The sequence below is a fragment of the Phyllobates terribilis genome, unplaced genomic scaffold, assembly GCF_046119375.1.
Source record: "Phyllobates terribilis strain yellow unplaced genomic scaffold, ASM4611937v1 Scaffold_4__5_contigs__length_816908805, whole genome shotgun sequence".
Lineage (NCBI taxonomy): Eukaryota > Metazoa > Chordata > Amphibia > Anura > Dendrobatidae > Phyllobates > Phyllobates terribilis.
This window is the reverse complement of record NW_027362764.1, coordinates 632,083,593-632,110,700: the sequence shown is the minus strand read 5'-3', so window position 1 is coordinate 632,110,700 and position 27,108 is coordinate 632,083,593. Positions and strand designations below refer to the sequence as shown.

General features: G+C 42.2%; 1 protein-coding gene across 3 annotated transcripts in view; it reads right to left on the bottom strand.

The window, feature by feature from the left end:
* NKAIN3 (sodium/potassium transporting ATPase interacting 3) overlaps positions 1 to 27,108 on the bottom strand; it is a 1,182,278-nt gene that overhangs the window by 421,228 nt on the left and 733,942 nt on the right. For all 3 annotated transcript variants that reach the window (XM_073679352.1, XM_073679350.1, XM_073679353.1), the window contains one exon: positions 10,243 to 10,440. In XM_073679352.1, coding sequence (XP_073535453.1) covers positions 10,243 to 10,440 — 198 coding nt within the window. The remainder of the gene's footprint in view (positions 1 to 10,242; positions 10,441 to 27,108) is intronic.

Below are 27,108 nucleotides of genomic sequence, written 5' to 3'. Positions count from 1 at the left end.
TCTCCATGTATTTTAACATGGGGTTAAGATGGGTTAACTGACTATGGTTCGACCTCCTGATAATGTCACAATCTTGCATTATCAACAAGGAACTAGATGGAACAATTGATGAAAATGTAAGAAATTTTTTTGAGTGGATTCTGGGCTTTTTATCAGTTTTTTATAAGGCAGCAGTAATCACCTTTCTTCACCACTTTTGGGCAACAGTAATTGGTATTAGTGTTTCTGGCACAATGGATTCATGCAAGCATAGAAATGACTAAATCCATGGAGCATATTGAGCCCATGTTTTGATATTGTAATAAATCATTAATGCAAAATTTGGATCAATAGCGTTTATGGTATTGAGCTTAGGGAAAGCCCAGACAGTTTGTATTATGCAATTGTCACAAGATGGGCTAAAAGGAGATCAAAAGTTCTTCACTATAACGAAAAAAGGCAGCACTGTGGCGATATCAATATATTCACAGCAACAGTCAGACTAATTATGTAAAAAGCAAAGAGATATACATCAGTAGTGACAGTGGGCACACGCAACACAAAGAACAGCTGGAAAATTCTTTTGCTCCATTATCCCTCTGCTCTCCGTGTATAGTTAGTCTCATAGAAGGGATGTTCTGTATCGTCTACACTTTCAGCATAAAACTGGGAGTCTGTGAGATGAATACAAAATCAGATTGTTTGTGATGTGCGGAGCTTTGGTTAACAATTCTCTTCCTGTCTTTCAAAAAACATCAGTCAGAACCTTGGTCCTGCCAAAAATGAATCCAAGACAAAGCACTAATGTCATTAAAGTGAATGGGCAGTGCCCCCTCCCAGTGGAGAGCAGCATTGCCATTCCATGTGTAATTCCTTTAAATCATTTGTAGACCTATGTATATGAAAAATAATGCATGCACGTATTGAAGGGTGCAGGTTTTGCCCGTAGGCTATAAATATTTATAGTGCTCTGTTCCAACAACATTTCCAAATACGTCATTGATTATGCATCCATCTCCCTACCCAGGGAGCCTGCCATAGCATAAATATAAGGGCCCGTATATTGCTCATAGGTTTGCCACTATTTTAGGTCTTAAATTTGAAGGAAATTTAGATCCTTCCGGACTGCGCAATTTTTCATTTTTGTGCTGTTGTTCTTTCCTCCTCTTCTTCATAGAGACATAACTGTTTTTATTTTTTTCCAACATACACATAGGAGGGCCTGCTATTGGCACAATAAGGTGTAATTGTGAATGACATCCCAAAAGATTCCCAGTGGATGAAATGGTGAAAAAAAATGCAATTCTGCCAATGTTTTGGGGCTTTTGCCTTTACAGTATTCCTTAAATAATTATAATGAGCTGTGAAAATGATTCTCCAGGTCAGTATGATTATGGTGATAACAAACTTTTGATTGTTTTTTTTAACATATTTTTAGTGAGGTATGGTGACCAAAAAAACAAAATTTTTGATCTTTTTGATTTTTTTTCTCATTACAGCATTTACCATATGGGTTAATTAATTTTATATTTTTTTAGCTTGATCCTTTACAGATGAGGCAATTGTTGTGATTAGTGATGGATACCGGCTATGTAAGATAGTCGGTATCTACCGCGTGTAGAGGGAGCTCAGGAGGGGAGATCCCGTCACATCTGCTGACCCCAGTGCAGTATATACACTGACACACATATGCACAAAAAGGATAAGCTGAGTTTTATTTGAAAAAATTATATTTAACCGTACAGCCAACATTTACCACTACTTGACATTATGCATTGAGATCTTTATAGCGGATTTGTTGCAAACAAGATGAGCTGATATACTGTAATTATACATACTATTACTTTAGTTCTTTCACCAAATTTTTTACATTTTCGTGTTGAACTGGACAAATGATGTTATAGTGGCTGCAGAGGGGAATGAAATGTTTATTTATTATTACTATTATTATTATTATTTTGTCTCTCCATTGAAGAGATATTAGCTGTCAGATATTAGTAATCAAAGTATTTGGCACCTAATGAGTTAATTACAAGTGGGTGTTATCAGATAGTTTTAACTGGGGGAGTGTACTTCTTCCCCTTACATGATGTTGCCCAATCTTAAGCAGGTGACAACACTAAGTGAAAAGGAGAACATGCCACCATCATAGCTTAGAGCAGGTTTCTCAGTATGTGAGATTTAATGATACAGCTCTGGTCTCCTGTATGATAAGTAGAACTAAGAGTAAAACACACATGACTAGCACCATTTAGATAAGGTACTGGTGGTGGTCATGGTGGGGGGAGGGGCAACACAGCTGTATCACATTACAAACCCCTCTATCAGCTCTCCTTGTAACATAGTACAGTCACCTTTGCTTTACTGCCCCCCCCCCTCACTGCCAGTCTGGAAATGAGCTCAAAGTTGTCAGTATCACTCTTATATCTCTTTTACTTACAGGAACTTGTAATCACTCTGCAGTTGGAGCAGAGCAGGCTACTCCTATGAGAGACATATAATAACAGCCTGCTCTGCTCATAGGATGATCTTATCTGAAAGGCGTTAGACATCTGTGCTCTGCTCCCAGTGATTACTAATCATGCAGGAGGTTAGACCAGGGATCAGAATTTAATCACTATAAATAACACACTGAGAAACCTGCTCTAAGCTATTGTGGGGGTGTCCTTTCTCCAGCATGTTGCTGCCTCCTTATGACTGGTCAGCATCATACAGGGAGAAGTATATGCCCCCCTGAATATACGCCTCCAGTGAAAACTATCTAATAATACCCACTTGGACTTAAGAAAAGTAAAATCATTAGGAGTTAAGTACTTTTATTGCTAGTATCTCTGCAATGGAACGCAAAAATTTTTTTTAAATTCATTATGCAACCACTATTATATCATATGGCCAGTTCAACGTGAAAAATTTGGTCTAAGTTCCTCTTTGCGTGCCCCTTGAAAAGAAGAAAACACAACTATAATGTATTTGCTTCAAGACAATTGTGTTACTTTGTGATTTCATTTTTTACATACGTTATAATATCTAAAGGTTAAGAGCCGTATAAATAAGAAAAAGTCAGCCAAACCAACCAATTTCAACAGGTTTGGCAAGCGAGCTAATATACATAGAAGTCTCCTAATCGCCCCCCGACAAAACCTACATTGGGAAAGAAGGATTTGGTTCCATTGAATTGACTGTGAATGTTTGGCTGTGAATATATACTTATAGAGAAGTCATCTGTAATACCTGTCAAACAGATGGTCATTTAATAGACATGTGTATGGGGAGCGTTATGTCTATTAAAAGAGCTAATTGTACAGAATTTAGTATTATGATGAGGCTCACAATATAATTTCCTTATTACAAATAGACACATACACATTGATGCTAATTTAAAAGGAAACCAATTAACCTATGTTTTGACATGTGGGAGGAAACTCATGGAAATCTGTGGAGAACATATATGCGTCTCTTTGTAACTGACTGTCTTCCAACAAGAAAAGCATAGATGTGCACAGCAATGGGTTTTGCTGTAAGTGGTAACTTCAAGCAGACATTTTCCATAGATTACATTAGTTCTGCATACATGGAGTTTCTTCTGAGCTGCCCAATGTGTTTGTCTTAGCGAACTGTTGCCTATATCACAGGAACAGCTATCCGTCAGCAGAAACCTTCCATGCATCTTGCAATATTTATTTTTCGTGCATTTACTATTTTTATTATATACTATAAATACCAATTTTTCAGTAAACCATATTTCCAGTCTTGTCTACTCCTTTACAAATGTTATATATTTTTACCACTTTACCATTAGACCACCACGATAAGCAAAGAAATCATTTTGATAGCTTCATGTGATGATGTAGAATGACACATAAACTGAGAGGAATAGTGGCCGTGCCAATGGCTAAACCGAGAAAAAATGCTTTCAGATGTAACTTATTGCCACAAGGTAAATGTTGTAGAGACTTGAAGAACGGGTGGGAAACGTGGCATTAGAATTAATACCTTCCGCAAATTGAGAGATATTGTACTTCAAACACTAATGCTATTTGGCACCTGACATTTTTATCTCCATCCTGATGGATTGCAAATAAATTAATACAAAAAGTTCCATATCTGTAGTATTTCTATTTTCTGCACTGGAAATGCAATGAGCATGAGAAGACATTAATGTTGTAAATTTAGTCCTGTTGAAATGAAAAGGAAAGCCTTGATCCATTTGTGCAGAAGAGTTAACATACCAGACAGACGTTTTACTTATGCCCTGTAAAAATATCCATACACTTTATATTGTTGATAGCTAATTCTTGATACCCCCATAAATTCACATTCTTGGCCAACCATGTATTTTAAATAGGTAAGTGGAATAAGTGCTGATGGACACTTCAGGTAGCAACTTATCTCCTGTGAAAACAAAGAATAGGACATGTTGAAATACAACATGGCTGAACCTCCATTCCTCCAAGAATGCCTTCAAGAGAGATTCAGGACATCCACATATACATCAGATGGTTGGCTGGTCCCCACAAAATCAGTTGATTCTGACAACTATGATCTACCATGAATCACAATGGGAATTAACTGCTAGAAAAAGAATTGTCTTCCCTTAGTAGAACCCAGCCCATCTATGAATGCTTAGACAGCCCATTGATTTATATTAGGCTCCATTTATGTATGTACCAATTCCTCTGCCATCATAATTGATTGGGAAACCCTTCCTAAATATTATTTTAGTGTTGTTCAAAAAAATATTTCCTTTAACCCATAAACAACTAGTAATGACTATATCAGTTGTTGGCAGGTGCTCAACCGACAGCAACAGAAATATCAGTTGATGGAATTTCAAGGGTCCTGTCCAGTGTAGCCACAAATGTTGATTACCATGGAAGCTGTATGCCTAACAAAAGTCCCCATGTTTGCCAATTTTATCTCCGTACTAGGTCTTTCCAGAGGTACTGACAGGCCACGATACTTTTGAATAATTTCAAAGCATTATTTTTGCAATCAAATGATCTCAACTTCAAGTTCACTACAGGGACAAAATATTTCTTACTATAAAGTGTTACATAGTTTTAAAAAGAAAAAAAACTCCTTTCATTTAAAATTAAGCACTAAACATTAAGAAGATATGTATTTTATTTGATACTGTTGGAATCAGAACTACCTTTACAAAAACTTTAGCATGTTATTTAAACTATTTATACCAAAGAGTGTATGACGTACAAAAAACAATGGCAACATTTTTCTAATTCACCTCCAAAATATGTACTAAAAGTTACTAAATAATTTATATAGAGCTAAAATGATGTTACTAAAAATTACAACCTGTACCAGAAAATCAAGCCTCCATCCTGCTAAACTATGTCAATGAAAACTGTACAGAGATAGCTGTTACCACAGATGTAAGTTCAGCAAAAGTCTCCCTTCAACTGGAGAAACATGAACACCATCCCCGAGTCATAAAGACCCACATTCACGCTGGTCTTGATGAGGGGGAGTGTTGGAGTAAGATATTCCTGATTAATAAAGGGGTGTATGCCTCCTGATGAAGCCGGAGCGTCTGACAAGTAGTGTGCTCGTCCATGTGCTTCATCACAAAACTTATTCCAGGTAGGGACTGGAGTAAGATTTGTGGCATAATGAACATCACAGCTCATCATGAGACGAGCTGTGGGACATGTCCCCGTCATGGCCCTTTTCCACCCTGACTCGACCCATTTTGGCTGAGTTTGGTGAAACTGGCATGCAAATGCCAAAAGGCACAACATTTTTCCGCAATTCCGTGTTGCGCAAACATTTTGCAAATTTTCAAACTTATTTATGCTTACTCTTTTATCCTTGGGTGTAGCTGCTACACATATATCTGTATTTTTGTTTATAATTAATATTTCTTTCATTTTATATTTATTTTATATTAATATTATTTAATATTCATCCTATTATCCACCAAAGGTAACAGCCAAAGCAGCAATCCAAAATAGTAATTGAAAAGAGTGAGGTTCATTCACCAAGAGTAAAGTTGTTTATTAACTTTAGTAGCCCATATTTATTGAGCAGTTTACAGGAGTTTTGTCTGAGCTAAAAAAAATGAAAATTGCAGAAAAAAAATGTATAAAATTGTTGAGTAAAAAAAATAACTTGGTTCTCCCTAAAACCTGAGAAAATGGAGAAAGTGGGCATTTGTATCTATAGGGGATGGGGTGAAGATTTATTAAGCCTGAAGCAAGGAGATTGAGAAAATGTTTCACAATTCTATGCCAACTCATAGTAGGTGTAGATTTCATTTTCTGAATTTAGAAATTGTAACTTAGAGCCAATTGCTCCAATGATCTTCTTTTTAGACGGCTGTCATCAGTCTTGAGAAGTCCACGGCTTTGTGACTTCCTCTTCCTGTGTCCTGCTCTTGCAGGCAGCTCTCTAAGTCTAGTCTGTGGCTTACATCCCGCTTAGCTGCTCTTGTGGCCTTTCTGTCCAGCTTCTCATTCTCCTGCTGGAGCTTTTAGTTATTTTCTTCACTTAAGACATATATATATCCTCCTTTCTTGACTAACAGCAGCTTCCATGGACAAATAAGTAATTTTACCTTTCTTAAAAGGAACCTGTCAGGCAATGCATACTGCCCAAACTGCAGGCATGATAAATGATATCCTGACATCCTGACTACATGATTGGAGACAGGCATATAGTTTTTTAAATGCTCCTGTGTTTCGGAGAAAATATCCTTTAAAGATTCAGCTTTGGACCATAGCCATGAAGGAGACTAGTCCAGTCCTGCCCTTGGCTCTTCCCAGAACCACTGCAAGTGATTGACAGGTCTCTCCCTGATATGTATCTAGGGAGAGACCTGTCAATCACCTAGGCCAGTACTGGGAAGAACCAGCCGAAGGCTATTAATCTGCCTGAGAGATTTTCTTTAACTTAGCTAAAACTTCCCTGCATGATGAGTTGGATGATTAAAAAAAAAATTACAGAAGCAAGGGTTCGGTAAAAAATAATAAAAAGATGTGTTCTCATCCGATCTAACCCCAGTGCATCTAGTGCACATGTGGCGCCCCTGAGGGTTCAGTCGCCACAGAGGTACTGCACCTCACCCAGAGGTGTGGCATCTCCTTCTCTCAGGTAAGGATGGAGTACTGCCTGGGACCCCAACACCTGCACTCAACACTACACTACTCCAGGCATTATGCACTTCTTTTGCTGCCTCGTCCCTGGCTGGAGTGGGGGGAACCAAAAGTGAGGGGGAACCAGTAGTGGGTGTAGGTGGAGGACGTAGATCAGGGGAGCACATGAATAGGAGGAGTATATAAAGGGGAGCCATCTTAGAGTGGGAAGTTATTGAGTGGATTCAGTGAGAGAGAAGAGGAGAGGAGCAGAGTCTCCTAATGAGCTCTGCTCCAGAGTGGGGCCTAGTAAGAGAGGCCCAAGAGTGAGAGGGGAGTCAGGGAGGAAGGCTCCAGGAATAGAAGGGATCCCAGGGGGTACGGTGAGTGCAGGATGGCACCAGTATGCCCGAATCTGCCAGGCGTCAGAGGGATCAGGCCGCAAGAAGGGAACCGGTCCCTGGACGAGCCGTGTTACTTCAAGTCTCGGCTGGAAAACTGGAGGCTTCTGCACTTTCAGGGTGCAGTCGCCACTTTCGTACCTAAGCCGCCGAAAAGGGCACCAAGTCAGGTCCGGGAACTTCAAGTTGCCCAGAGGGATCTCAAGGTACCCGATCGGGACTTTGTGTGGCGAGGCGCAGGGCAGGAGGGAGAGACCCAGAGCGGGAAGTCGGCTAAGGAAGGAACATACAGAAAGGGGGTCCCGTTAAGTACTTCTGATATACTTGAGGGAGTGCTGAACCCCTGCCTGGTAAACGCGGTGCGACGTGGGAGATGGTCACCAGTACAGTGCAACCTGAAGAACCTAAAGAACTGTGAGTAAACTCGAATGACTGCACCCCACTGTTTCTGTCAGTTATTTCTACCACGCTGTCCCTCCTGCACTACAACGTTCAGCATCACCATCTGCACTTACACTGCCCTGGAGCTGTGCTCTGCCTGTGGAGAGTCGCACCAACCACGCTGCCCTAACATCTGCTCCAGAGGTCTGCAGCAGCGCAGGTACCCATTACCGGGAACCACAGGTGGCGTCACGAGACAAAACTGTTATTCATCCCATCAACTAACAAAACCCCTTTTTAAAGAGTGACCCCAGGGTACGGGCCCGGGAGCCGACTGCCGTGACATCCCAACAAGGTAAAGGCCCAGGTACTGAGTCCCCTCATATCCCCCTGGGCGAGTCACACACTGCTACGGAGGTCTCCAGTGGGACAACAAACGGTAACACTCCGTTCTTGAGTCAGTAGACAGCTGAGGCCAATACTTGGCTGCAGGGGTCAGTTCTACATCCAATGATTGGTCATTCCAGTCACCGGACTGCTGCAGCCAATCACGAGCCTCATCACTGCCAGTCCCATGGTAGCCGATAATATAAGATCAGGTGAGCATACAGTACAGACCAAAAGTTTGGACACACCTTCTCATTTAAAGATTTTTCTGTATTTTCATGACTTTGAAAATTGTACATTCACACTGACAGCATCAAAACTATGAATTAACACATGTGGAATTATATACTTAGCAAAAAGTGTGAAACAACTGAAAATATGTCTTATATTCTAGGTTCTTCAAAGTAGCCACCTTTTGCTTTGATGACTGCTTTGCACACTCTTGGCATTCTCTTGATGAGCTTCAAGAGGTAGTCACCGGAATTGTTTTCACTTCACAGGTGTGCCCTGTCAGGTTTAATAAGTGGGATTTCTTGCCTTATAAATGGGGTTGGGACCATCAGTTGTGTTGTGCAGAAGTCATGTGGATACACAGCTGATAGTCCTACTGAGTAGACTGTTAGAATTTGTATTTTGGCAAGAAAAAAGCAGCTAACTAAAGAAAAACGAGTGGCCATCATTACTTTAAGAAATGAAGGTCAGTCAGTGCGAAAAATTGGGCAAACTTTGAAAGTGTCCCCAAGTGCAGTTGCAAAAACCATCAAGCGCTACAAAGAAACTGGCTCACATGAGAACCGCCCCAGGAAAAGAAGACCAAGAGTCACCTCTGCTTCTGAGGATAAGTTTATCCGAGTCACCAGCCTCAGAAATCGCAGGTTAACAGCAGCTCAGATTAGAGACCAGGTCAATGACACACAGAGTTCTAGCAGCAGACACATCTCTACAATAACTGTTAAGAGGAGACTTTGTGCAGCAGGCCTTCATGGTAAAATAGCTGCTAGGAAACCACTGCTAAGGACAGGCAACAAGCAGAAGAGACTTGTTTGGGCTAAAGAACATAAGGAATGGACATTAGACCAGTGGAAATCTGTGCTTTGGTCTGATGAGTCCAAATTTGAGATCTTTGGTTCCAACCACCGTGTTTTTGTGCGACGCAGAAAAGTTGAACGGATGGACTCTACATGCCTGGTTCCCACCGTGAAGCATGGAGGAGGAGGAGGTGTGATGGTGTGGGGGTGCTTTGCTGGTGACACTGTTGGGGATTTATTCAAAATTGAAGGCATACTGAACCAGCATGGCTACCACAGCATCTTGCAGCGGCATGCCATTCCATCCGGTTTGCGTTTAGTTGGACCATCATTTATTTTTCAACAGGACAATGACCCCAAACACACCTCCAGGCTGTGTAAGGGCTATTTGACCAAGAAGGAGAGTGATGGGGTGCTACGCCAGATGACCTGGCCTCCACAGTCACCAGACCTGAACCCAATCGAGATGGTTTGGGGTGAGCTGGACCGCAGAGTGAAGGTAAAAGGGCCAACAAGTTCTAAGCATCTCTGGGAACTCCTTCAAGATTGTTGGAAGACCATTTCCGGTGACTACCTCTTGAAGTTCATCAAGAGAATGCCAAGAGTGTGCAAAGCAGTCATCAAAGCAAAAGGTGGCTACTTTGAAGAACCTAGAATATAAGACATATTTTCAGTTGTTTTACACTTTTTTGTTAAGTATATAATTCCACATGTGTTAATTCACAGTTTTGATGCTGTCAGTGTGAATGTACAATTTTCATAGTTATGAAAATACAGAAAAATCTTTAAATGAGAAGGTGTGTCCAAACTTTTGGTCTGTACTGTACATTAATTTTTTTCTGTATACCCACTGGAAAACCCATTTAAATTAAGACTATGCACATTTAAAATAGAATATAGAAATATCTTTCATTTCTTTAATATTTGTAAAATATGTCATATATAACAGAACAAAAACTGTATAATAAAGTGACTTACAGAAAGGAGTATCTGAAAAGCACAGTGGATGACCTCTAGGTACTGAAACTCAATGATGCATCCTGTCACCGAGATGAAGGAGTGATCTCCAAGGCTCCTGCTGGCTGGTGCAGGCACTACTCGTCGCACACAGCCAGGCCCATGTTCTCTCCACCATGAGCGATGAATGGAAATGTTAAATGTCATAAGATCTGTCTCCTACAAGAAGAAGTACAGAGAATTAATACATAGCCAGCAGGAAAAATTGTGTCTTCTAGTAGAATATCAAAATATTATGTTAAAACTGAAAAAAAAATAACACACTTCAATTTTTTTTCTACAGCTGTATAATAAGGATAGCAGTCACATAACCTACATAATATGATTAATATATCAAATTTCAAATAATTATTTATGTTTATTAATTAATTGAAAATCTACATTAATTTCTATATAAGATATAACATTTCCTCCAATTATGCAGTTATTATCAGTAGTGTTGAGCCACCCCCGTAGTGTTCGGGTTCGGTTCGGTTCGTCGAACACCGGGATGTTCGAGGAACTGTTCGTCGAACTGTTCGTCGAACACCTTAGAACACCGTCGAACACCGTTAAAACCAATGGCAGGCAAACAAAAACACATAGAAACACATAGAAAACACCTGCAAAGGTGTCCAAAAGCTGACAAACTGCTCAGAAGACACTCTCTTTAAAAAAGCCGGCCGGCAAATTCAGCAGCGGCATACACCGGTACCCGACAATTTAGACAAGAAGGAATAGAGCATCACACATAGATTAGATAGATAGAAACATGTCAGTCACACATATAAGAAGCACAGTGACAGTGTTGGTTACTGCACTTGTCATTTAGTGTAAAGGATTTATTAAAAAAAATATTAGTGTTTTCATGCACCGTCTCTTTAAAAAAAGCCGGCCGGCAATTCAGCATCTGTACCCGACAATTTAGAACAGAAAGAATAGAGCTTCACACATAGATTAGATAGATAGAAACATGTCAGTCACATATATATGAAGTACAGTGACAGTGTTGCTTACTGTACTTGTCATTTAGTGTAAAGTATTTATTTAAAAAAATAATAGTGTTTTCATGCACCGTCTCTTTAAAAAAGTTGGCCGGCAATTCAGCAGCGGTACCCGACAATTTAGAACAGAAAGATAGAGCATCACACATAGATTAGATAGATAGAAACATGTCAGTCACATATATATGAAGTACAGTGATAGTGTTGGTTACTGTACTTGTCATTTAGTATTAAAATAAAGGATTTATTATTAAAAAAATTGGCGTGGGGGTCCCCTTAATTTTAGGCTCTAGCGGAGGTTAAGCAGACGGCTGGGGCAGATGTTTGAAGCCTGGGAAGGGGGTAATACCCACGGAGCTTCCCAGGCTACTAATATCAGCCCCCAGCTGAATACATAGCCTTTACTAGCTATTAAAATGGGGGACCCCCCAAAAAAAATGACGTGGGGTCCCCCCTAATTTAATAGCTAGCAAAGGCTAGGCAGACAGCTGGGGGCTGATATTAATAGCCCAGGAAGGGAGCCATGAATATTGGCCCCCTCCCAGGCTAGAAACACCAGCCGTCAGCCGCCCCAGAAATGGCGCATTCATAGGATGCGCCAATTCTGGCACTTAGCCTCGCTCTTCCACGCTGCCCTGGTGCGGTGGCAGGGGGTAATAGGGTTGGGGTTGATGTCAGCTTATAATGCCAGCTGACATCAAGCCCAGGTTAGTAATGGAGAGGCGTCTATAAGACACCCCCATTACTAACCCCATAGTCAAAGTTAAAAAAAACACAAACACCCAGAATGAAGTCCTTTAATTGAAATAAAGACACAATCCTTTATTGTTCTAAATTAAACCATACTTACCATCACGCCCATTCCAGCTGAAGCCAACGATCTCCTGCAATAAAAGAAAAATAATAAAGCAACCTCATCCTTACCTTTCCATGGTTCCCACGACAGCTTCAGCTCTGCTACATCGAGATGACAGGCTGGACCGCAGCAGAACGCTGCCATCCAGCCTGTCATCCCGCAGACACTGAGAAGCGCAGGCTTGCTTGCGCTGCTCAGCGTCTCTCTGTGACGACATCCAGATGAGCCGAGTTCATGTCCAATGAACTCGGCTCACCTCATGCACGTCACTGACAGCGTGGGAAAATTCTCACGCTGAAGCGCTGATTGCAGGAGAATTTTCCCACGCTGTCAGTGACGTGCAGGAGGTGAGCTGAGTTCATTGGACATGAGCTCACCTCATGCCTTCCCTATATTGTTGTGTCCGGCTAGGTACAAATAGGCAGCTGGTGGTTGGGGGCAGCCCGTTCCTGCCTGCTGTACCTGGCTGGACACAAATATAGTGCGAAGCCCCACTTCAATTTTTTTTAATTATTTCATGAAATTCATGAAATAATTAAGAAAAAAAGGGCTTCCCTATATTGTTGTGTCCGGCCAGGTACAAATAGGCAGCTGGTGGATGGGGGCAGCCCGTTCCTGCCTGCTGTACCTGGCTGGACACAAATATAGTGCGAAGCCCCACTTCAATTTTTTTAAATTATTTCAGAAAAATTGACGTGGGGCTTCGCACTATATTTGTGTCCAGCCAGGTACAGCAGGCAGGAACGGGCTGCCCCCAACCACCAGCTGCCTATTTGTACCTGGCCAGACACAACAATATAGGGAAGCCCTTTTTTTCTTAATTATTTCATGAAATAATTTAAAGAAAATTGACGTGGGGCTTCGCCCTGTTTTTGTGTCCAGCCAGGTACAACTAGGCAGCTGGGGGCTGGAATCCGCAGCGCAGGGAGGCCCAAGCTTTCTGGGCCACCCCCGCTGCAAATTGCAGTCCGCAGCCACCCCGGAAAATGGCGCGTTCATAGAAGCGCCATCTTCTGGCGCTGTACCCAACTCATCCAGGGCCCTGATGCGGTGGCTCACTGGGTAATAAAGGGGTTAGGGCCAGCTTGGCATTATCAGCTGGCCCTAAGCCCGAAATTCATGGGGTCACGCCAATATTAGACATGACCACCATGAATTTCTAGTAAAGTATTTAAAAAAAACACAACACCCAGAAAAAAGTCCTTTAATTGAAATAAACACACAATTCTTTATTGTTCTAAATTAAACCATACTTACCATCACGCCCATTCCAGCTGAAGCCAACGATCTCCTGAAATAAAAGAAAAATAATAAAGCAACATCATCCTTACCTTTCCATGGTTCCCATGACAGCTTCAGCTCTGCTACATCGAGATGACAGGCTGGACCGCAGCAGAACGCTGCCATCCAGCCTGTCATCCCGCAGACACTGAGAAGCGCAGGCTTGCTTGCGCTCCACAGTGTCTCTCTGTGAGGGCATCCAGATGAGCCGAGTTAATGTCCAATGAACTCGGCTCACCTCATGCACGTCACTGACAGCGTGGGAAAATTCTCCTGCACTCAGCGCTTCAGCGTTGGAGAATTCTCACACTGAAGCGCTGAGTGCAGGAGAATTCTCCCACGCTGTCAGTGACGTGCAGGAGGTGAGCTGAGTTCATTGGACATGAGCTCACCTTGTGCACGTCACTGACAGCGTGGGAAAATTCTCCTGCATTCAGCGCTTCAGCGTGGGAGAATTCTCACGCTGAAGCGCTGAGTGCAGGAGAATTCTCCCACGCTGTCAGTGACGTGCAGGAGGTGAGCTGAGTTCATTGGACATGAGCTCACCTTATGCACGTCACTGACAGCGTGGGAGAATTCTCCTGCACTCACCGCTTCAGCGTGAGAATTTTCCCACGCTGTCAGTGACGTGCATGAGGTGAGCCGAGTTCATTGGACATGAACTCGGCTCATCTGGATGTCGTCACAGAGAGACGCTGAGCAGCGCAAGCAAGCCTGCGCTTCTCAGTGTCTGCGGGATGACAGGCTGGATGGCAGCGTTCTGCTGCGGTCCAGCCTGTCATCTCGATGTAGCAGAGCTGAAGCTGTCGTGGGAACCATGGAAAGGTAAGGATGAGGTTGCTTTATTATTTTTCTTTTATTGCAGGAGATCGTTGGCTTCAGCTGGAATGGGCGTGACGGTAAGTATGGTTTAATTTAGAACAATAAAGGATTGTGTCTTTATTTCAATTAAAGGACTTTATTCTGGGTGTTTGTGTTTTTTTTAACTTTGACTATGGGGTTAGTAATGGGGGTGTCTTATAGACGCCTCTCCATTACTAACCTGGGCTTGATGTCAGCTGGCATTATAAGCTGACATCAACCCCAACCCTATTACCCCCTGCCACCGCACCAGGGCAGCGTGGAAGAGCGAGGCTAAGTGCCAGAATTGGCGCATCCTATGAATGCGCCATTTCTGGGGCGGCTGACGGCTGGTGTTTCTAGCCTGGGAGGGGGCCAATATTCATGGCTCCCTTCCTGGGCTATTAATATCAGCCCCCAGCTGTCTGCCTAGCCTTTGCTAGCTATTAAATTAGGGGGGACTCCACGTCATTTTTTTGGGGGGTCCCCCATTTTAATAGCTAGTAAAGGCTATGTATTCAGCTGGGGGCTGATATTAGTAGCCTGGGAAGCTCCGTGGGTATTACCCCCTTCCCAGGCTTCAAACATCTGCCCCAGCCGTCTGCTTAACCTCCGCTAGAGCCTAAAATTAAGGGGAACCCCTCGCCAATTTTTTTAATAATAAATCCTTTATTTTAATACTAAATGACAAGTACAGTAACCAACACTATCACTGTACTTCATATATATGTGACTGACATGTTTCTATCTATCTAATCTATGTGTGAAGCTCTATTCTGTCTGTTATAAATTGTCGGGTACCGCTGCTGAATTGCCGGCCGGCTTTTTTAAAGAGACGGTGCATGAAAACACTATTATTTTTTTTGATAAATCCTTTACGCTAAATGACAAGTACAGTAAGCAACACTGTCACTGTACTTCGTATATATGTGGCTGACATGTTTCTATCTATCTAATCTATGTGTGAAGCTCTATTCTGTCTGTTATAAATTGTCGGGTACCGCTGCTGAATTGCCGGCCGGCTTTTTTAAAGAGACGGTGCATGAAAACACTATTATTTTTTTTGATAAATCCTTTTCGCTAAATGACAAGTACAGTAAGCAGCACTTTCACTGTACTTCGTATATATGTGGCTGACATGTTTATATCTATCTAATCTATGTGTGAAGCTCTATTCTGTCTGTTATAAATTGTCGGGTACAGATGCTGAATTGCCGGCCGGCTTTTTTAAAGAGACGGTGCATGAAAACACTATTATTTTTTTTGATAAATCCTTTACGCTAAATGACAAGTACAGTAAGCAACACTGTCACTGTACTTCGTATATATGTGGCTGACATGTTTCTATCTATCTAATCTATGTGTGAAGCTCTATTCTGTCTGTTATAAATTGTCGGGTACCGCTGCTGAATTGCCGGCCGGCTTTTTTAAAGAGACGGTGCATGAAAACACTATTATTTTTTTTGATAAATCCTTTACGCTAAATGACAAGTACAGTAAGCAGCACTTTCACTGTACTTCGTATATATGTGGCTGACATGTTTATATCTATCTAATCTATGTGTGAAGCTCTATTCTTTCGGTTCTAAATTGTCGGGTACCGGTGTATGCCGCTGCTGAATTGCCGGCTTTTCATGTTTCACTGTTGGCACTGTTCCCATCGATTTGGGCAATCACTGTAATGCCACAACCACCATGGCTGTGGCATTACAGTGAGTGGCAGACAATCCCTGCATGATTGGTGCTCTAAATAGCGCCAGACATGCAGGACACGCTTTTGGTGCACGAACAGTTATCGAACATAACCTCGAACAGCCGAATTTTTTGCAAATCGTTCGGGTTCGTCGAACAACTTGAACACCGCCCAAAACAGCTCGAATTTGAGATTGGCGAACAGTTCTAGTCGAACACCGCTCATCTCTAATTATCAGTAAATTTGCATTCGGTTTGGTAATTGAAATTTCTACTGTTGCTTTAAAGGTTTGTCTAGGATTAAAGAAAAATGCCTGAATTGTTCCAATTATAGCACTAATGCTTTTATAAGTTTTGTACTGATTTACAAAATCACATCAAATCTGTGGACAGGTGTGGTTCTCTGTTTGGAAGAAGACAGCCATGTTTTCTAATCCTAAATAACTCTATTAATCTAGTGTGTAATGCACAACCCAACCCCAATTCCAAAAATGCTGGTGTGCTGTGAAAAATGTAAAGAAGACAAGAATGCAATGATTTGGAAATCTCTTGTAGCCATATATTATTCACAACAGACACAGATCAGAAGGTAAAAGTTAGCCATTTTTCCATTAAATTTGAAAAAAATTAACGTAGAAATTGATGGCAGCAACAGATCTCAAAAAAAGTTGAAACAGAGACATGTCTACCAGTGTGTAGCATCCCTTCTTTTTTTTACAATAGTCTGTAAATGTCTGAGAAGAGAAGAAACCAATGGCTGAAATTTTGAGAAATTAATGTTGTCCCATTCTTGTCTAATGTAGGATTCTAGTTGTTCAAAAATGTTATGTCTTCTTTTTGGATTTTTGTTTTAGTCTTGTCCCATTCTTGTCTTATTCTGTCTGACTGTCTTGGGTTTCATTCCTGGATTTTTCATTTCTGGATTTTTCATTTCTTAATGCACCAAATATTTTCTGTTGGTCTGGACTGCAGGAGGGAAGTTCATCACCCGAATTCTTCTTCTGCAAATCCATTCGATTGTAATGGATAAAGTATGTGTTTTAGCATTGTCTTGCTGAAATACACAAGGCTTTCCCTGAAATAGATGTTGAAAGGTAGACATTTTTTCCATTTCAGGGAGCTCATTTAGAAATTGATGACAGCATCAGATTTAAACTTAACATGTGCACAACAGGACTGTGAATAAAAAGGAGCATTTTAGAGAGGCAGAGTCTCTCATAAGCAAAGATAGTCAGAAGTTCATGAAGTCATGAACAACTGTTGTGGAACAAGCTCAGAGAAATGTTCCTTAAATTTGAATATCCCACTATCTACAGTACATAATAACATCAAACGATTCAGAGATTCTGGAGAACTCGTTGTGCACAAACGCAAGGCCAACATTCAGTATTGCATGCTCGTGACCTACGGGCCTTCTGGCGGGAGTACATTATCAATAGGCATGATTTGGTCATGAAAATCACTCCTGTGGATAAAAGCTCATTTAAAATGGACTGTAGGGCATTATGGGGAGGAGCACACGGGAACAGAGAATGACATTAGCCCACTCTCTGATACATCAGCAGCGTTGGAAATGGTGCTGTGCAAGATTTTATTTTGCGAATAGAAAATTCAAAGAAATTCCACTTGAACTCGATCCTCTCATCTCTAGCCTTGTCACTTCCCAGACGCTTACACACTGTTGTAAAAAGATGAAGGGATGCTACTAGTGATGAGCGAGAATGCTCGTTACTCTAGGTTTACGAGCATGGTCGGGTGTTTCCTGAGTATCTTCAGCGTGCTCGGGTGTTATGTTTGAGTCACGCTGTGTGCATGATTTGCGACTGTTTGACAGCTTTAATACATGTGAGGAATGCCTGTTTCTTAGGCATTCCTCACATGTATTAAAGCTGTCAAACAGTCACAAATCATGCACACAGCACGACTCAAACATAACACCCGAGCACGCTGAAGATACTAAGAGAGCACCAGAGCATGCTCGCCGAATGGTTAACAGAACATACTCGCTCATCACTAGATGCTACACAATGGCAGACATGGCCGTGTTCACACTTTTTATGTCTTGCTGCCATCAATTTCTAAATGAGTTAATAGAAATCAAAAAATGTTTAATTTTCAACTTCTGATCTGTGTTCTATGTACTTTTGTGAATAAAATATGGCTATGTGACATTTCCTGATCATTGTGTTCTTTTTTTTTTTTCTACATTTTGCACAACCGCCCAAACTTTTGTGGAATTGGGATTGTAGTTAGAAACTACAATAGAGATTTTGAGGTAATGAATGTCTAAGTCTATTGGAGTTCTCAGAGATGTGATTGTGCAGGCTCGTGAGTTAAAAACCACGGTGCACCTTCTTATTACCAGCACTCCAAGAGAATAAAAGTGTATATTGCTTGTCAGCTAATTATTTTTTAACTTGACTTTTGCTTGTAGGTAGCAGCAAATCTGAGCAAGGAGAGATGCAACGAAAAGTACAAAAAGATAGAGCGCAACTTCTTGAACCACTGATGAAATCGAAGGTGCCAATTACTTTAGAACATGGTCGTATCAAGTGTTTTATTCCTTGTTTCTCAGTGCCAGTCAGAGCACCAAGGAGAAAGAAGCCACTCTGGTGACTCTTCAGCGGCAGCTGCCATACAGCGCACTAGAACACTAAATGTCCATAGGGACAAGTTTAGAAATATTATCCTCTGCACTACAAACCAGTGATGGCTGTTGAGTAGAGATGAGCGGTGTTCGACTAGAACTGTTCGCCAATCTCAAATTCGAGCTGTTTTGGGCGGTGTTCGAGTTGTTCGACGAACCTGAACGATTTGCAAAAAATTCGGCTGTTTGAGGTTATGTTCGATAACTGTTCGTGCACCAAAAGCGTGTCCTGCATGGATTGTCTGCCACTCACTGTAATGCCACAGCCATGGTGGTTGTGGCATTACAGTGATTGCCCAAATCGATGGGAACAGTGCCAACAGTGAAACATGAAAAGCCGGCAATTCAGCAGCGGCATACACCTGTACCCGACAATTTAGAACCGAAAGAATAGAGCTTCACACATAGATTAGATAGATATAAACATGTCAGCCACATATATACGAAGTACAGTGACAGTGCTGCTTACTGTACTTGTCATTTAGCGTAAAGGATTTATCAAAAAAAATAATAGTGTTTTCATGCACCGTCTCTTTAAAAAAGCCGGCCGGCAATTCAGCAGCGGTACCCGACAATTTATAACAGACAGAATAGAGCTTCACACATAGATTAGATAGATAGAAACATGTCAGTCACATATATATGAAGTACAGTGATAGTGTTGGTTACTGTACTTGTCATTTAGTATTAAAATAAAGGATTTATTATTAAAAAAATTGGCGTGGGGTTCCCCTTAATTTTAGGCTCTAGCGGAGGTTAAGCAGACGGCTGGGGCAGATGTTTGAAGCCTGGGAAGGGGGTAATACCCACGGAGCTTCCCAGGCTACTAATATCAGCCCCCAGCTGAATACATAGCCTTTACTAGCTATTAAAATGGGGGACCCCCCAAAAAAAATGACGTGGGGTCCCCCCTAATTTAATAGCTAGCAAAGGCTAGGCAGACAGCTGGGGGCTGATATTAATAGCCCAGGAAGGGAGCCATGAATATTGGCCCCCTCCCAGGCTAGAAACACCAGCCGTCAGCCGCCCCAGAAATGGCGCATTCATAGGATGCGCCAATTCTGGCACTTAGCCTCGCTCTTCCACGCTGCCCTGGTGCGGTGGCAGGGGGTAATAGGGTTGGGGTTGATGTCAGCTTATAATGCCAGCTGACATCAAGCCCAGGTTAGTAATGGAGAGGCGTCTATAAGACACCCCCATTACTAACCCCATAGTCAAAGTTAAAAAAAACACAAACACCCAGAATAAAGTCCTTTAATTGAAATAAAGACACAGTCCTTTATTGTTCTAAATTAAACCATACTTACCGTCACGCCCATTCCAGCTGAAGCCAACGATCTCCTGCAATAAAAGAAAAATAATAAAGCAACCTCATCCTTACCTTTCCATGGTTCCCACGACAGCTTCAGCTCTGCTACATCGAGATGACAGGCTGGACCGCAGCAGAACGCTGCCATCCAGCCTCTCATCCCGCAGACACTGAGAAGCGCAGGCTTGCTTGCGCTGCTCAGCGTCTCTCTGTGACGACATCCAGATGAGCCGAGTTCATGTCCAATGAACTCGGCTCACCTCATGCACGTCACTGACAGCGTGGGAAAATTCTCAAGCTGAAGCGCTGAGTGCAGGAGAATTTTCCCACGCTGTCAGTGACGTGCATAAGGTGAGCTCATGTCCAATGAACTCAGCTCACCTCCTGCACGTCACTGACAGCGTGGGAGAATTCTCCTGCACTCAGCGCTTCAGTGTGAGAATTCTCCCACGCTGAAGCGCTGAGTGCAGGAGAATTTTCCCACGCTGTCAGTGACGTGCATGAGGTGAGCCGAGTTCATTGGACATTAACTCGGCTCATCTGGATGCCCTCACAGAGAGACACTGTGGAGCGCAAGCAAGCCTGCGCTTCTCAGTGTCTGCGGGATGACAGACTGGATGGCAGCGTTCTGCTGCGGTCCAGCCTGTCATCTCGATGTAGCAGAGCTGAAGCTGTCATGGGAACCATGCAAAGGTAAGGATGATGTTGCTTTATTATTTTTCTTTTATTTCAGGAGATCGTTGGCTTCAGCTGGAATGGGCGTGATGGTAAGTATGGTTTAATTTAGAACAATAAAGAATTGTGTGTTTATTTCAATTAAAGGACTTTTTTCTGGGTGTTGTGTTTTTTTTAAATTCTTTACTAGAAATTCATGGTGGTCATGTCTAATATTGGCGTGACCCCATGAATTTCGGGCTTAGGGCCAGCTGATAATGCCAAGCTGGCCCTAACCCCTTTATTACCCAGTGAGCCACCGCATCAGGGCCCTGGATGAGTTGGGTACAGCGCCAGAAGATGGCGCTTCTATGAACGCGCCATTTTCTGGGGTGGCTGCGGACTGCAATTTGCAGCGGGGGTGGCCCAGAAAGCTTGGGCCTCCCTGCGCTGCGGATTCCAGCCCCCAGCTGCCTAGTTGTACCTGGCTGGACACAAAAACAGGGCGAAGCCCCACGTCAATTTTCTTTAAATTATTTCATGAAATAATTAAGAAAAAAGGGCTTCCCTATATTGTTGTGTCCGGCCAGGTACAAATAGGCAGCTGGTGGTTGGGGGCAGCCCGTTCCTGCCTGCTGTACCTGGCTGGACACAAATATAGTGCGAAGCCCCACATCAATTTTTTTAAAATTATTTCATGAATTTCCTGAAATAATTTAAAAAAATTTAAGTGGGGCTTCGCACTATATTTGTGTCCAGCCAGGTACAGCAGGCAGGAACGGGCTGCCCCCATCCACCAGCTGCCTATTTGTACCTGGCCGGACACAACAATATAGGGAAGCCCTTTTTTTCTTAATTATTTCATGAATTTCATGAAATAATTAAAAAAAATTGAAGTGGGGCTTCGCACAATATTTGTGTCCAGCCAGGTACAGCAGGCAGGAACGGGCTGCCCCCAACCACCAGCTGCCTATTTGTACCTGGCCGGACACAACAATATAGGGAAGGCCTTTTTTTCTTAATTATTTCATGAATTTCATGAAATAATTAAAAAAAAAGTACGTGGGGCTTCGCCCTATTTTTGTGTCCAGCCAGGTACAACTAGGCAGCTGGGGGCTGGAATCTGCAGCGCAGGGAGGCCCAAGCTTTCTGGGCCCCCCCCCGGTACAAATTGCAGTCCGCAGCCACCCCGGAAAATGGCGCGTTCATAGAAGCGCCATCTTCTGGCGCTGTACCCAACTCATCCAGGGCCCTGGTGCGGTGGCTCACTGGGTAATAAAGGGGTTAGGGCCAGCTTGGCATTATCAGCTGGCCCCAAGCCCAAAATTCATGGGGTCACGCCAGTATTAGACATGACCGCCATGAATTTCTAGTAAAGTATTTAAAAAAAACACAACACCCAGAATAAAGTCCTTTAATTGAAATAAAGACACAATTCTTTATTGTTCTAAATTAAACCATACTTACCATCACACCCATTCCAGCTGAAGCCAACGATCTCCTGCAATAAAAGAAAAATAATAAACCAACCTCATCCTTACCTTTCCATGGTTCCCACGACAGCTTCAGCTCTGCTACATCGAGATGACTGGCTGGACCGCAGCAGAACGCTGCCATCCAGTCTGTCATCCCGCAGACACTGAGAAGCGCAGGCATGCTTGCGCTCCTCACTGTCTCGCTGTGACGGCATCCAGATGAGCCGAGGTCATGTCCAATGAACTCGGCTCACCTCATGCACGTCACTGACAGCGTGGGAAAATTCTCACGCTGAAGTGCTGAGTGCAGGAGAATTCTCCCACGCTGTCAGTGATGTGCATGAGGTGAGCTCATGTCCAATGAACTCAGCTCACCTCCTGCACGTCACTGACAGCGTGGGAAAATTCTCCTGCAATCAGCGCTTCAGCGTGAGAATTTTCCCACGCTGTCAGTGACGTGAATGAGGTGAGCCGAGTTCATTGGACATGAACTCGGCTCATCTGGATGTCGTCACAGAGAGACGCTGAGCAGCGCAAGCAAGCCTGCGCTTCTCAGTGTCTGCGGGATGACAGGCTGGATGGCAGCGTTCTGCTGCGGTCCAGCCTGTCATCTCGATGTAGCAGAGCTGAAGCTGTCGTGGGAACCATGGAAAGGTAAGGATGAGGTTGCTTTATTATTTTTCTTTTATTGCAGGAGATCGTTGGCTTCAGCTGGAATGGGCGTGACGGTAAGTATGGTTTAATTTAGAACAATAAAGGACTGTGTCTTTATTTCAATTAAAGGACTTTATTCTGGGTGTTTGTGTTTTTTTTAACTTTGACTATGGGGTTAGTAATGGGGGTGTCTTATAGACGCCTCTCCATTACTAACCTGGGCTTGATGTCAGCTGGCATTATAAGCTGACATCAACCCCAACCCTATTACCCCCTGCCACCGCACCAGGGCAGCGTGGAAGAGCGAGGCTAAGTGCCAGAATTGGCGCATCCTATGAATGCGCCATTTCTGGGGCGGCTGACGGCTGGTGTTTCTAGCCTGGGAGGGGGCCAATATTCATGGCTCCCTTCCTGGGCTATTAATATCAGCCCCCAGCTGTCTGCCTAGCCTTTGCTAGCTATTAAATTAGGGGGGACCCCACGTCATTTTTTTTGGGGGGTCCCCCATTTTAATAGCTAGTAAAGGCTATGTATTCAGCTGGGGGCTGATATTAGTAGCCTGGGAAGCTCCGTGGGTATTACCCCCTTCCCAGGCTTCAAACATCTGCCCCAGCCGTCTGCTTAACCTCCGCTAGAGCCTAAAATTAAGGGGAACCCCACGCCAATTTTTTTAATAATAAATCCTTTATTTTAATACTAAATGACAAGTACAGTAACCAACACTATCACTGTACTTCATATATATGTGACTGACATGTTTCTATCTATCTAATCTATGTGTGATGCTCTATCTTTCTGTTCTAAATTGTCGGGTACCGCTGCTGAATTGCCGGCCGGCTTTTTTAAAGAGACAGTGCATGAAAACACTATTATTTTTTTAAATAAATCCTTTACACTAAATGACAAGTACAGTAAGCAACACTGTCACTGTACTTATTATATATGTGACTGACATGTTTCTATCTATCTAATCTATGTGTGAAGCTCTATTCTTTCTGTTCTAAATTGTCGGGTACAGATGCTGAATTGCCGGCCGGCTTTTTTAAAGAGACAGTGCATGAAAACACTAATATTTTTTTTAATAAATCCTTTACACTAAATGACAAGTGCAGTAACCAACACTGTCACTGTGCTTCTTATATGTGTGACTGACATGTTTCTATCTATCTAATCTATGTGTGATGCTCTATTCCTTCTTGTCTAAATTGTCGGGTACCGGTGTATGCCGCTGCTGAATTTGCCGGCCGGCTTTTTTAAAGAGAGTGTCTTCTGAGCAGTTTGTCAGCTTTTGGACACCTTTGCAGGTGTTTTCTATGTGTTTCTATGTGTTTTTGTTTGCCTGCCATTGGTTTTAACGGTGTTCGACGGTGTTCTAAGGTGTTCGACGAACAGTTCGACGAACAGTTCCTCGAACATCCCGGTGTTCGACGAACCGAACCGAACCCGAACACTACGGGGGTGGCTCAACACTACTGTTGAGTTGGGTAAAAGGACTTCACAGGTTCCTTTTAACCCTTTCATGCTCTGTACCATAAATGTACAGGTGCAGCTACCCTGTAGTAGCGTCTGGGATCAGAGAGTGCATATCCTGGCCATTAACACCCTTGTAATGCCACACATAATAGGTATTATAGCATCATCAGGAATAACATATGCCTTAACAACTGTGAAATGCAAAAGCGGTAATGCAATAAGAGGCTTAGATATTCCAACGTATCAAAATAAAAAACAAAATTAAGTAAAAATCTCAAGGCGGGAGAAAATAATAAAATAAAGGTAATTAAGATAATTAGTTGAATGAATAAACAGGCACATTAAAAAGTTTTCTTTTTTATAGAAATACTGTATATACTGTAGATGGTACATATGACTTTAATTGTTACCTTCAATAAAACACATTAAAAATGAATAAAATAAATATAAAATATAATTCAGGATGACAAATAAAAACACAAAAAAAAACAACAATCACATGATTGAATTTTAAGCAAATTCGCCTTTAAAAATGTATTTTAATGAGGCAATTTATAGCAAAATCAACAGAATATGCAACAAATGTCGGATGGATGTGAGTTTCATAACTCTCTGAGATGGGAATATATCTTGATGATTTAAAGGAGTTTTCCAGAAAGGGCTAGGGAAGATGAGCCAATTGTTATATTGTGCTATCCGTGTTATAATCGGATAGAAATTGACAGCATACTGACCAATGTCAGGAAGAGATTATTTAAAGTGCAGAAGGTGCTCACCCGATGAGGTTATGGGAGACACAACCAATATATTGGCTTTATAATCAGCAGCTGCAGTACCTGCAAGGGAGAGAACTGTAATAGAAATGGGATGGTGGGTTTTCATCCAACTTCTTCCTCAAGGCAACCATGGGTACATATGGTTGTCCTGATTAAGAAGTCGGATGACTTTGAAATGCTTTGAGAGTAAACCACTCTGAATTATCTTCTGGTCTACGGATCCTTTAATGGAATTATCAGCAGCGCAGAGAATACCTATAATCCCATTTCTACGACAGTTTCTTAACACAGACACTTACTCTGGGTGCAAAAAAATCATAGCAGTGCACTAGTCTCTTCTGCATTTCATATGACACTCGCCTATTCAAACATATGGGTGCGCAAAAAAATTTGGATCCCATAACGATCAACCGTGTTGCATCAAATTTTTATTGAAACATTGAAATTCTTAACTGAGGAAACGATACTTGGTCTTACGCATTTTTTAAATGCTGATGTATAACAACAGATGCCATATGGATGTAAAACTAAGACACAGGATGACAGATGAATTTTTCTGTTTTTCCCTGGATAAAAATCGCATGATTTTTCATACACTTGTCTGAACCTGTCGTAAGGAACACTCCTTTTTCAAGTATGGTTCCCTTGAAGATTAGCTGAATGAACCACTACAAAACCTGCACATTTCCTATGGAGTGAAGTTGCAGTATGACATGATATTCATTCAGCTGAATGGATGGGTGACCAAGAGCTATACGATCAGGCCTTATGCTGTATTCACACAATTAGTTTGAACTATTAGAGCAGTATTCCACAACTCCAGTCCTCACGGCCCACTAACACATCATGTTTTCAGAATTTTCTTAGTATTGAATGGGTGATAATTTCATCATCTGTGCAATACTAAGGAAATCCCAAAAACATGATCTGTTGGTGGTCCTTGAGGACTGGAGTTGAGGAACACTTATTACAGGACCTAGAGAAAAAAATGCATGTACAAAGTGTTATCAAATTTACAAAAAAAAGCAAAAATTCTTGTAAAAAACACATTTAAAATCTCTTACAATGTGTGGAATTGCATTTTGGAAAGCTAGAAAAAAGTGTCAGAGATGGAGCCACTATGCTATAGTGGTAACTGCTATGTCTAGCAGCTCTCCACCCTATGATGTTGGTCTATTTGCCACTTTAAAGGGAGCCTGTCATGTCCTAGCTACTATCTACACTGCCCCCATAGCGTTGTTAGTGATGCAATGTACATCACTAACAAGCTTTTTTCATTAAAATTGTTGGTATTATAATGATTTTATAACCTTTGATATACTTTGTCCTACCTGCTCGTTTTCAGTTATAGGGGTGTGATCCTGATATTCAGTCAGGGGCGGGCGCAGCATTCAGTCACTGCTAGCGCCGACCATCTATTTGAATATTGCTCCTGGCAAGCGCTATTATTGTGGGGCGCATGCGCATTTGTACATATCCGGCCGCTTGTCCCGTGCCTGCGCAGTGAGGCCGTGTGATTACCAGCTTCACTGCGCATGCACTATGTTCCCCGCGCATGCGCAGTGAGGCTGTGTAGTTCGCTATGGGAGCAGTGTAGATAGTAGCTAGGACGTGACAGGTTCCCTTTAATTTAATTTCTGTCTTAGTCACATGGTTCATAATAAGTAGCTTAATAATGCAGACAGCTCTAAATCAGGCACAAACGTCAACCTTTTATTTTTAGCTATTAATATTTCATAGCTTTGCCTAAACAGGTAGAATTACATAGGTTTTGAGATTCGAAAGTGCTTTAAGTGTCATTAGCAACTTACTGATTATTTTTGTCATTCATTTCTAAATTCAGCATTCCTGCAAGAATGGCACAATATTCATTTCTAGCCCAAAAGCCGAATTTACACAAGGATTTACATGTGTTTGAGGGATGCTCTAAAAAATATAAAAAAACTTGATGAAAACCATTCATTTTAGCGTAAACATACCTGCCCCTTTTCTTCATTTCTTGTTCAGCTGATGCTTTATGGGGTTGTAACAGGAGATGAACGGATTACTTTGCGCAACCCTGGTCCACGATCCAGGTCAGTGCTGTCTGGCCGTGGAGAGGAGCTGTGCGAATTTCCTGAACTTCAGGTTTCAACAGCGCAGTATTTGATTTGCTGCCCTGGCATGACGTCATCTGTGTGGCATATA